General features: G+C 36.9%; 3 protein-coding genes across 11 annotated transcripts; 2 read left to right on the top strand and 1 right to left on the bottom strand.

Moving 5' to 3' along the window:
• Nucleotides 1–756: 756 nt before the first annotated feature.
• On the top strand, nucleotides 757–2,409 carry LOC113700201 (peroxidase 64-like). 2 transcript variants are annotated; one of them, XM_027220717.2, is made up of 4 exons: nucleotides 757–960; nucleotides 1,070–1,258; nucleotides 1,614–1,776; nucleotides 1,864–2,409. In XM_027220717.2, exons 1-4 carry the CDS (start codon nucleotides 757–759, stop codon nucleotides 2,256–2,258), a joined length of 951 nt encoding a protein of 316 aa, XP_027076518.1. In that variant the 3' UTR covers nucleotides 2,259–2,409. The 2 variants fall into 2 exon arrangements, with proteins under 2 accessions (XP_027076518.1, XP_071913637.1); XM_072057536.1 differs by having other exon boundaries at nucleotides 1,614–2,409.
• On the bottom strand, nucleotides 881–4,647 carry LOC113700202 (uncharacterized). Of its 7 annotated transcripts, XR_011817752.1 has the most exons (9): nucleotides 4,316–4,643; nucleotides 4,111–4,215; nucleotides 3,926–4,012; nucleotides 3,757–3,807; nucleotides 3,476–3,569; nucleotides 3,286–3,370; nucleotides 2,986–3,173; nucleotides 1,320–2,675; nucleotides 881–1,235 (listed from the first exon to the last, which is right to left on the bottom strand). XR_011817752.1 is itself a non-coding variant. In XM_027220718.2 (8 exons), the coding sequence occupies exons 1-7, from the start codon at nucleotides 4,475–4,477 to the stop codon at nucleotides 3,017–3,019; spliced, it is 741 nt and encodes a 246-aa protein (XP_027076519.1). In that variant the 5' UTR covers nucleotides 4,478–4,641; the 3' UTR covers nucleotides 881–1,235; nucleotides 2,986–3,016. The 7 variants fall into 7 exon arrangements, 3 of the variants coding, with proteins under 3 accessions (XP_027076519.1, XP_071913638.1, XP_027076520.1); XR_011817751.1 differs by having other exon boundaries at nucleotides 1,320–3,173; XR_003450566.2 differs by lacking the exon at nucleotides 1,320–2,675 and having other exon boundaries at nucleotides 3,286–3,329.
• A 1,824-nt stretch (nucleotides 4,648–6,471) lies between these two features.
• LOC113700168 (uncharacterized) lies at nucleotides 6,472–9,966 on the top strand. 2 transcript variants are annotated; one of them, XM_072057534.1, is made up of 5 exons: nucleotides 6,472–6,803; nucleotides 7,880–7,995; nucleotides 8,482–8,539; nucleotides 8,672–8,749; nucleotides 9,311–9,966. In XM_072057534.1, exons 1-5 carry the CDS (start codon nucleotides 6,605–6,607, stop codon nucleotides 9,376–9,378), a joined length of 519 nt encoding a protein of 172 aa, XP_071913635.1. In that variant the 5' UTR covers nucleotides 6,472–6,604; the 3' UTR covers nucleotides 9,379–9,966. The 2 variants fall into 2 exon arrangements, with proteins under 2 accessions (XP_071913635.1, XP_027076478.1); XM_027220677.2 differs by having other exon boundaries at nucleotides 9,300–9,966.
• Nucleotides 9,967–11,271: the final 1,305 nt, after the last annotated feature.

Here is an 11,271-nt window from a genome sequence, read left to right as displayed (position 1 = left end):
TCACATCCCATCCCAAATCCAGCCTTCGAACCTCATGCAGCCCTTCCCCCAAGTCCAACTCTTCATATCTCTTATTCCATTCATATAACCAACAAAAGCTAAAACTTGAGAGTAATGATAATCCATGATGAATCAAGTAACAAATTGATGGAGCCTGCTAATGCACCTCCAGCAAGAGTGGCTAGACGTAAAAAGTTCCATCATCTTTTCCTGTTTTGCTTTTTGACTTGGCGCAGTAGAATCCGAAGGAACTTTTCCAGAGAATAAGTGTGCTTTTTCTAGTTGTCCATTTTAACCATTGCTTTGCTTTCTAGTCATTGATGTAACTTCCCTGTCGGAGATTTATCCTTCCCGTCACCGTGCATCGTGAAGCCATCGTTGGTCAGGGAAAATAACCCAAGTAACGAGAGAAACGAATGCGTAGTAAAGATCGAAGTATTCGTACGAATGCGTAGTAAAGAGAACCAAAGGTGACGCTTTAACGAGTTTCCAATAAACAAGTTTTACCGGTGCTAGCGAGGGGCTAAAAGGTGGACAGACAAAACAAGACCAAAACTTGCGCTGAGGATGCTTAGAGCACACTCTTAATCATCAAACGCCAACAGTTATGCTACCGAATTCAATGTAGTAGCCAACCATTCAATTTCCAAATCATGCTGTCTTTCTTTTTCCTCCCTATATATATATATATATATATATCAACACAAGTGACAAAAGCGTCAGATACCTGCTAGAGCTCCTCATCTGTATAGTGCTATGGCTTGCCTAGTTTCATTGTCCATCTCGCTCTTCGTCTGTTTGGTCTGCTCTCATGGGCATGCGCTCAGTTTGAATTACTATGCAAAGAGATGCCCCAATGCCGAAAGCATTATAACACAGGTTGTAAAGGATGCTGCAAAGAAAGACAACACGGTGCCTGCAGCACTACTGAGGATGCATTTTCATGATTGTTTTATCAGGGTATGTATGACCTAGCTAACATTTGGCTTGAATCGTCTCACATAACTCGACTCTTTGTCGCTGGTTAACACTTTCATATTTATTTGTGTATGACTTGCTTGTTCGCAAGGGTTGTGATGCTTCTGTGCTGTTGAACTCCAAAGGGAAGAACAACGCTGAGAAGGATGGACCCCCTAATAGATCTTTGCATGCGTTCTATGTCATTGACAACGCAAAGAAGGCAGTGGAAGCTCTTTGCCCTGGTGTAGTGTCTTGTGCTGATATCTTGGCTTCAGCTGCAAGAGATGCAGTTGTTCTGGTAAGTAAACCATAAATATTGTATAGAATAAATACGAACAAACAAGAACAGGAAACTGTACACAGAGAATGCATCTTCTGCCGATACCACAACGAAATATTGCACCTTTAATAAGACGTGATCAATCTATCTTGACCCACTGAAAGCGAAACAAAAATATGTAACACCAAATAGAGGCCAGAATCATATGAAGGTAAAGTATAAGAGAGTTTTGAAGTGCTGATTGGCCTTAGAAAGAGCAGGATAGTGGTTTAGGATTCAGAACTGATGTCGTCCAATACACATTTGATGTAACACAGTTGACGGTCAACTTCAGTCAAAAATATCAGTTGTTAAACTGTGTTTAATACAACAGTCTGGTGGGCCGTACTGGGATGTACCCAAAGGAAGAAAAGATGGGAGGATATCTAAGGCTAGCGAAACCACACAAATGCCAGCTCCACTCTTCAATATATCACAACTCCAACAAAGCTTCTCTCAGAGAGGTCTGTCCATGGAAGACCTTGTTGCTCTCTCAGGTTATAGAACCAGGTTCCAAACTGTCTTGCACATCATTTCTTTCCACCTTCACAAACTAAAAAAATTATTCTTTCCACACTTTGCAGGTGGCCACACGATAGGTTTTTCCCATTGCTCATCATTCCAGAACAGAATCCACAATTTCAACGCCACCCATGACATTGATCCTACGCTACACCCATCCTTTGCAGCAAGTTTGAGAAGCATTTGTCCAAACAAGAGTGGGGCAAAAAATGCAGGCACCTCAATGGATCCGTCGTCAACTACTTTTGACAACACATACTACAAGTTGATTCTCCAAGGGAAGAGCCTGTTCTCTTCAGATCAGGCTTTACTCACTTCTCCGAAGACAAAAGACTTCGTTTCAAAGTTTGCGACCTCAAAAGAAACTTTCTATGAGGCCTTTTCAAGTTCCATGATCAAGATGAGCAGCATCACAGGTGGTCAGGAAATTAGAAAGGACTGCAGGGTGGTAAACTAAACTATCTTTCTCAACTAAGCACTTCGATCATCTAAAGTGATCGGAAGAAAACCAGAGCTATCAAGCTTGTTGATTTTTCAGATTATATGAACCCCGAAATTCAATACTCCACAGAACAATGCATATATTATTTACAGATTTAAATGTCAAAGCAGTCTATTTCCTCTCCTGCAAATAGCAGTCCTGTTTGGATACCCTGTTATGCAGAATTTTTGGGGCTCAATACAAAACTTGATGTTAGGGGGGGAAAGAGATAAATGGAAAGCCTTCATGAAACTTTAACCACTGATTTTACGTGAAAGCAGAATTGGAGGTCTTGACACATAATTATTTGCCCACGGGTAGCTCATAAATGGACATCCAAATTGATTGATCAGATCTCAGTACAAATGCACTTAATCCCCTTTTTGCACACTTCTGAACAGAAGATAATAAGCTCATATCATTTTCATGCTACAAACAAGTTATTGGTGCATACAGGATTGCAGTGGTCTTGTTACAGGACATAAAAAAAATACAAAAACCAAAACAATTGCTTATGGTCCACAGTTCAATTCAGCATCAAGCTTAGTTTAATTCCAGAAGTGATACAATAAATAAAACCAAAGGGGGAACAGATAGTGTAACATGTTAATGTCATCCCCAACACCCCATGTATTTTAACAGTCATTCAAGAAGGCAAAAAAGAGAGAGAGAGGACAAAGAAAAAAAATATATTGCATCTTACCATTTTTCTCAATAAGTATCATGACCATTTGCTAACTTAGTTTGTCATTATCCAAAATTATCTCTACCAACTGTATATTCCCACTTAATCCAGATGCCTTGTCAGCTGGCATGAATGAAAACCCATCTAGAAGCTTCATGCACTTCAATCCCCATTTAACCATCAAGAACTCAATCAGGTGATGCCCACTGTTTACAGTAAAAGAGAAATAAAAATTAACATAAACCTGTGATACACCCAAGTGCAGTACCAAATGTCCCTGAGCCAAGAAAAGATCAGGAATTGAAAATCCATAATCACCTTCTGTTGTGGTAAGCTGTTATAAAAACTGAAGAGGGAGAATTCTGGAGCAGAAATGCCACAGTAGCAAAAAGATCATCAAATGCTTCAAAGTGCATGCGTGGTAAAAATATCTTTCCAGTTAATTGATATGTGAAACAAAACCAAAAAAGTCACCAAATTGGGAAGAGAAAAATAGGGACAAGCCTACCACTTGTTTCATATAGGACATCAGCTCCAAGGATAATATTTGGGCACAGGGTGAATATCGGTTCATCCCAAACACCCCATGTAAGTCCCAGCACCTTGCAATACATATAAATATGACCAATAATAAGTTTATTGGGCTCTAGTCAAACGTTGCTTCAGATTATGGTCTAGAATTTAGAAACTAAGTATGCAGTGCATCATTTATCTGCGAAGAACTGAAGATGCATCATATAAGCTAGCAAGCTAAAATCTACTACTATCAAATAAAGAACCATTCCATACTTTGCATGTCACACTATTCAGCTCACATTCTCTCCTCATATTAGCCAGCACCTGCACATGTCAAGAACAAAACTGCAGCAACTAGGGATGTAACAAAACTACAACACACAGAAATGACTCTAAACTATAAGCCAAACTTCTAAAAAAATAAATGTGTAAAACAGCGTACTTCAGGTCTATTCGAATCATCTGTGAGTGTGACGTCAGCGCCAACTTTAGCAGCAACTATTCCGGGCAAAGACGTCCCTGCACCAAGCTGTCAAATATAACTAGCACTAGTTAAGATCAAGAACCATAACCCATGATTGAATAGGATTTATAGGAGAATCTTGGAGCTTGTGTTTAGATAATTACCTCGATTACATTAGCCCCGGAAAAGCGGGATCTTTGTTGCCAAACGTATTCAGCTAAAATAATACTACATGGCCACACGAATAACCCGTACTCTTCTTTCATACTCTAAATTGAGCAAATATAAAAACAATACAAAAATCTTCAACTTTTTTTTTCTTTTGGAGTTAATTCAGAAGTAGAAGAGAAGTTGGATAAAGGGACATGCCTCAATGATAGTGACTGAGAAGGCATCATCTCCGTCGCCGAAATGGTGCGTTGAAGTTGTGATCATTTCTTCTTGGGGAGATGACTTGTCGACGCCGGCGTCGTCGTCGTCTTGGTTAGTTGACAGCTCCGCCGTCTGCGCCCACTCCTGGACGAATTGCATGACGTCGCGTGAGCTTAAGAATTTCGCCGGTTGATTTTTGCAGGGAACGACGTCGTGGAGCAAAGTTACCTAAATACCCTCACTTTGAGGCTTTGTTTGGAAGAGAGAAAATAGAAAAGAAGGGAGATATGGAATGAACAATAAACTTGAGTTATACTGCATGTTAACTAAAGAGAGGAGCATTGGATGAATTGCTCTTACTCGATTTGAGATTATTTTGGAAACAAATCGAAAGATGAAATAGTTTCAAACTTTCAGAAATGAGGGGAATAATAGGCGGAAAATTTGTGATGTCTTAGTTAACTTTCTAACTATTCTCCTTTTTTTTTTTTCAAAGGTTAATGAAAAAACTATTTCATCATTCCATTTCGTTCAAACATCATTCCTACTTTTTTGTACCTTTTATTTCCATAAGCTCCTAAGAAAGATAAAATTTTTATCATTTCCTTCTAATCTCTATGGACATTTCTCCATCCATACTAAATTTAAGTGAGAGACTGCGGTTAATGCCACTTCATACTCCGATTGCAATTTGGAATTAAAAGAGGTGGTTTTGTCATTTTAAAATAGCTTGTTATGGATTTAAAACGTTGGCTTTGGCAATATCATTTGCCAATACAAAAATACTTGGATAAAAGAAGGCATGAAAAACCAAGTATTCTTAATTTATATCCCAAGCTCTTCCCTCCAAATTGAAAGACAATCAGAATACTTGATACTCGTACCCATCTTGGTTCAGTAAAAATTTATTCGAATTTGATTCATCAGCTAATCAAATCAAACTTGAACAATAATTTAAATTTGATAAACTTTCAAATTCGGTTTGATTAATATATAAGTGAAATTTACATGTAAAAAGTTAAAATTACTTGAGTTCAACTAGAATTCAATTTCATAAAACTTATTAAAACTCAACTCGAAAAAGTAAACAAGTCAATTTCAAATTTACACCCCTATCATTCTTATCATTCTTACAAAATTGTATACTAGTTTGGAATTAGTAACACTACATTTATAGACAATTGCGCGGCAAAAATGTATTAACCATAGTAGCATAGATTCACACTTTCTACATTGTCAATGCAAGGATGATAAGATTTCAAATGTAATGGAAATATCACCTGTCATGATTTTGGGCCTACTCAATAGTTAATAGTCCAAGTTTTCTGAAGTATGAACTATTCCTTTGGGCTTAAACTTACATTGACCCCATTTGACAAGTGAAATTTTTAGATATTTATCTAAAATTTTATTATAATTTATTATAAAAATTTTTAAAGTTTGTAATTTTTTAAATATTTTAAAATATATAATTTTAAATTTTTTTGTAAAATTACTGTGTTTAAAATTTTTAAAAAAACTTGTATCAGATAAACTCGACAAAAAACTCACGTGCAAGACAGATAGGTCCTTGAATAGTGCGTAAATGAGTTGATTTGACGCCTGTGCGGCAAACCAGCGTTGGACCCTTAGAAGGAAAAGGACACCAAACAAAGCATTATGTTGTGGACTCGGGGCACGGACGGTTTCCGGGCAATTTTGGTCATTATCAACTGCGCATAACTTTTTTTGTACACCGTGTAATTTTTTTTTTTACAGGATATATTTTCAGAACAGATAGTGATGGGCCCCATATTTAACGCGAAAATCGAGTTATATGATGTAATTTCAGCCGCACAAAATTTTAAGAACAAATCTTAGCCCTTAACCGTGCAGGAACGGTCATACTGATGGCCGTCCCTGCCCCAAATCCGTTGTTGTGGGGCATCGTCCGTCAGATTCGTCTCGGTAATGATGACGCTGATAATAGGAAGCTCGTCCTATTCCGCCGCTTACGGCTCCCCAAATGCACTAAGCAGCCACGTCTAAGCAGCCACGTCTAGTTACTTCCTTTATGCTTATTATACTATACTACTAGTTTTGGCTGTTTAGCTGCGTCATCCACCATCTCTGGCTGTTTCTGGAACCCATCCAGCCTCCTCATCAAACCAATTCTCCTCCCACAGCAGCAGCATACCTTATAACTACGGAACACTTGTCAGTAGAGAAAAGAGAAAGAGAAACAAGGAGTATTGAATATTGATTTGAGTCAAGAATCAAGCGTGAGTAGTCCATTTATTTTATTCGATGGCTTTTGCTCACTACTTGATGGCAGCAGCTCCAGTTGAAGCTTCGCATCCCAACTTGAGAAAGTCAATTCTAACTCCTCCTCCATTGCCCTCCATTTCCAATTCTCTTCTTTCCCTTCCCTTCTCTTCTTTCCACCCCAATCATAAAGTTACCAAGCTCTCTTTTTTCTCCAAATTTCGCAAATTTGGACATAAAGGTGAACCACCCGTCCCCTCTTTTTTGTTTAATTTTTTTTTGTTTGGAATTAGCTTTGACTACTTGGGACACTCTTGATTTGTGTTATTTTCAATTCCGTGACTGCTAATTTGAATGGTTACTTTATTTTGTTTACTGTATGAGGGCAGGACCCAATTCCTCCTATTTGTTTATCTAATTGTTCGATTGATTATTTGCATATTAAGTGAGAGGCCCCAAGCTAAATTGCTAGCTTGCTCAATCTCCATCCGGTATTCTAATTTTATGAGAAACCTGATTATCCCCTGCCCACAATGGTTCTTACTTTCTGATTGCCAAAAGGAAATAGTCTTCGTGTGTTAAATTTGGGAATCGTTAGCAAGAATTTAGATGCATTTTTCTTATGAGCTTCAAATTGAATCGTTACCCTTTTTACCCATATGTGGCTGCATCATGCATGCTGATATTTGGATGTCCTTGTTAAGATATGATAGTTGACCGTGTTTGGAGCTTTTAAATGCCGTTTTCTTTTTTAATCCCTATTTCCTTTATTTTTTCCAAGTAGTTGAGCAGATTGATATGTCATTTTTTGACGATTTTTCTAGTAGTAATAAATAAATAATGCAATGAAAGGACAGTTCTTGATGGGTAAAGTTCTTCTGCATGGTATGGATGGTCCTAAACTCCATATAGTCGTAAAGAGCTTCCGTGTATTGATCTAAAGCCATCAGTGTTCAGCAAACCTTCAACAATGCTTACAGAAAGTCTGTTCCTGGTTTAGACTTATTGCTTTTTTGTGATTCTTAGTTTACCACTATGTGGAAAAAGCTGGATTGAAAATAGTTGCTGTCTTTCCTCTTTCTAATTTTCGCCTCTTTGGAGATTTCCGTTTGGAAAACTTGAAAATGTGACTCTCAATAGAGCTGGAAACCATGGCATAAAGTTCGAAAAGAGCAATCTTTGCATTGTTTCATTTGGGACTGTCGAATGACAGAAATTCCCTATTTTTGTCTCTCATGCAGTGTTAAAAAATACTGGAGCCAATTAGATCATACATAATTTTTTTTTTTTGGTTAAGATATGCCCTCAATTTTTCAGTGAAAGTAAAGGCAGTAAAAGCTGAAGTCCCGGCTGTTGACTCCTTCAGTCAATTCAAGCATCTGCTTCTTCCAATTACAGATCGGAATCCTTACCTGTCTGAGGGTACAAGACAGGTTTACTTCCAACCCCCACCCCCTCTCCTTTCACTTTCTTTTGGCATGAATATTACAATACCAGCCTATCTCAGTGATTGAATTGTATTCTTTTGTTTAGCTGTCTAGTAACCACTGAACTACATTGGAAGCCTTCTTTCTTTCTCCCTTTTCAATTCATTGAATGGTGATTTCTTGTGCGTGATGTAAGTTTCAACTTCAATAGTTCATATTCACCAAATTGTGCAGAATTCATGGATGTATCAGATATGCTTTTTAAAAGGTGTACTGAAGTTTTCAGTTAACTTAGGAATGTTGGTTTGCATTTTGACATTTTGGTATCAATCTCAATCACTTATTTGGTCATTGTCTGTGGTCTATAGTTTTGTAAAATCTGGTGGGATTACTCACCAAAATATGGCTTGCATCAATATATTTCTACTCACACGACTGTATTGAATCCAGCTGTTAGCTTACCCAGCTTAGTCTTTTTCTTGGTATATACAGGCTGCAGCTACTACCGCCACTTTAGCAAAGAAGTATGGGGCTGAAATAACAGTTGTAGGTATGGTTATTGAGACCTCCTTTTGGTACAAATTAACTATTGTTGGATACCAACATTTTCAGATCACTTATAGTCCTACGGTCCTTTTTGTTAAAACATTACAAACAACGTACAACTATTTGCTCTTTGTAGTAATTGATGAAAAGGTGAAGGAATCATATCCAGAGCATGAAACACAGCTATCTAGCATCCGTTGGCATTTATCTGAAGGTATGTTGGCTTTGTTTCAATTTAACAAAAAATAGTTGCTCTGAAGTTGAAAAGGCATTAGTCCTCCAAGTTGCACATGCAGATAACTCCTTGTAAGAAATGTAGTGAACGCATGTCTGCATGTCAACTGTGCTAATCATCACTAGTTGGAGGCATCAGGAACTAAGATAGCATTCATAATATTATTCTCTACATGTCTCCCACCTTCTAGTGCTTGTCCTGCAAAGCTTTTTCAAAGACTTGCATATACCAAAAGCTGATAAATCTTTTCAAGAATGGCTAGTTTAATTCACCTTGTATAAGAAGCCTGAGATTTTTCCTTTTCCTTCCAAGTTTGTAAGAACAGAAGCATTGTGCAAAGTATCTACTTCCAATACTGGCAAACACAAAAGGCATAAAGGTTTATGATCAACTTTGATTACTTTATTTTCATTGCCCTAATTTTGGCCGAACATTAACCATCAGTGATTTGTCGTCCGTCTAAATAACTAGCTATTTGTATGAAAGTGACAGCTCTTTGTTGATTTCTCATGTTTCATGAATATCTTAGGTGGATTCCAGGAATTCAAGTTGCTAGAGCGACTTGGGGAAGGGAAGCAGCCAACAGCCATAATCGGCGAGGTTGCTGATGATATGAATTTGGATTTAGTTGTTATGAGCATGGAGGCCATCCATTCCAAGCATGTGGACGCAAACCTGCTGGCCGAGTTCATCCCATGCCCTGTCTTACTTTTGCCACTTTAAACTGATATCTTCTCAGAAATGCAGCCGACGGCCGAAAGCCGAAACCTGCATTTTAGCATGCACTGATGTGTTTTCTAAATCATCTGCTCTATGTGGCTCTGGCAACCATTTAGTTTTTTGATTTTCTGCACCAAAGGCGTTGTTTCTTTTCTTTCATGTGAGTGCAGTCTTCTTCCTCAACTCTCCTTCAATGGGGTATACCAGAATGTTCAGGAGGAGAATAAACATTAGAGGTCATTGTCATGTTTCGTATAGAAGGCCACGATGACGCAGAGGAAATGACATGACTCATGAATAGGCTCAAGGGTTGGATTCACAGGCAGTCCTACAAATTAGATACTAAATTACATCCTAGTATTGTTGTGTTAATTAATGTATTTGTTGAAAGAAATGAGGTGGTTAAGCATTTGTAAACCTTGATGATTTTGTTACAATGATGAGTTTGTAATAGTATAAACTTCTTCTGACATTCATTAAGTTTGTTATACAAGGTAGGAGCAATAATTGTGCTAAGTGATCAATTATGATTGATAAACCTGATTCAAATAATTTTTGTGTGGTAAGGTGTGCCCCTTACTTCAAAGGTAATACTACCCTTTGACACATTATTACGATGCATGTGAAATTGGTCGTTTGGAAAATTTTGCCTTGTCGCAAAATATTCTCAGGTCATTCTGGGGTTATCGCATGCATCTGTGACTAATTTTTACAGCAGACATGTTTTCAATGCATGTCAAATTTGAAAGGTGAGATTTATAGCAGTATTGACGAATCATGCTCATTTTTTCCCCTTTATGCACATCCTTTTTTTAAAAAAATTACCCACTACATTATTTATTTTTTAACAACTTGTTACTGTGCGACCTACCCGGAAACAAGGGAAAAGAACTTATTACTGTGCGAAAGAGCCGGTGGCGAAGTCAGGACTTTTATTCAAGGGGGGTGCGACATTAATATTAGCTTAAATTTAAAATGCGTTAGTTTAAAAATTTTTTAGTATAATTAAATATTTGTCATAAGTACACCAATCAATTTGCCTAGTATTACAATTTTCTTTTTCTAAAATAAGTTATTTACTACTTGTAATTAACCATTTGCAATAGTTTTCAAGCCATGCTATTTTATAAAATTGCATAGAATTTTCAAATGTGGATAAGACTGCAAAATGTAATGATTTAGTACATAAATCAGCCTAATAATATGTACCGAACTTGACTGTCAAAAGAATGTTTGTTTTGCTTGTAATTCACACTATTGAACATCTAAAAAAGTTCAATGTTACATAATAGAAAACACTAGAAAGGAAAAAAAAAAAAAAAACAAGTAGCATTGTGTTATATATATATATATATATATATATATATATATATATATATATATATATATATATATTTATGTTCCAATAGAAATGGTAAGAACAATTGTAAAAGGTTTTAACACTTTTGAAAGACAGTTGCAAGATTAGAAAGAATATTACTATCAAAATTATGGGGGGAACAAGAGAGGAACAATACTAAAAAATCTAGAATTTTATAGCATATGCTACAAATTTTTAAAAATTGAAGGAGTGCAATTGCATCCCCTACTGCTAAGAGCAATGGACTCTTGTGTTTCCAAAACTAATTAAAATATTCATCCTGAAAAACAAAGTCAAAGCTTTGACTTGGAAGCCCCGAAAAAAAGAAGCACAATAATGTTAAATGCAGGGAGAGATAAGTTGAATGGTTCGAAGAAAATATATGTAAAAAAGGTTCCGACTTCGAACCTTTCTATTTATA

This window comes from Coffea arabica, chromosome 7c, assembly GCF_036785885.1.
Source record: "Coffea arabica cultivar ET-39 chromosome 7c, Coffea Arabica ET-39 HiFi, whole genome shotgun sequence".
Classification (NCBI taxonomy): domain Eukaryota; kingdom Viridiplantae; phylum Streptophyta; class Magnoliopsida; order Gentianales; family Rubiaceae; genus Coffea; species Coffea arabica.
This window is presented reverse-complemented; position numbering and strand designations above follow the sequence as displayed.

Bases quoted from the DNA above. Each gene is read 5' to 3' on its own strand.
- LOC113700201 (XM_072057536.1), top strand. From the start codon at position 757: ATGGCTTGCCTAGTTTCATTGTCCATCTCGCTCTTCGTCTGTTTGGTC. The intron at 961-1,069 runs GTATGTATGACC...CTTGTTCGCAAG, and splicing joins TTCATGATTGTTTTATCAGG to GGTTGTGATGCTTCTGTGCT. The intron at 1,259-1,613 runs GTAAGTAAACCA...TTAATACAACAG, and splicing joins CAAGAGATGCAGTTGTTCTG to TCTGGTGGGCCGTACTGGGA.
- LOC113700202 (XM_027220718.2), bottom strand. From the start codon at position 4,477: ATGCAATTCGTCCAGGAGTGGGCGCAGACGGCGGAGCTGTCAACTAAC. The intron at 3,570-3,756 runs GTATGGAATGGT...ATGTATTGCAAG, and splicing joins TGAATAGTGTGACATGCAAA to GTGCTGGGACTTACATGGGG. The intron at 3,174-3,285 runs GTGATTATGGAT...TACTGTAAACAG, and splicing joins ACAGCTTACCACAACAGAAG to TGGGCATCACCTGATTGAGT.
- LOC113700168 (XM_027220677.2), top strand. From the start codon at position 6,605: ATGGCTTTTGCTCACTACTTGATGGCAGCAGCTCCAGTTGAAGCTTCG. The intron at 6,804-7,879 runs GTGAACCACCCG...TCAATTTTTCAG, and splicing joins TCGCAAATTTGGACATAAAG to TGAAAGTAAAGGCAGTAAAA. The intron at 8,750-9,299 runs GTATGTTGGCTT...TGAATATCTTAG, and splicing joins CCGTTGGCATTTATCTGAAG to GTGGATTCCAGGAATTCAAG.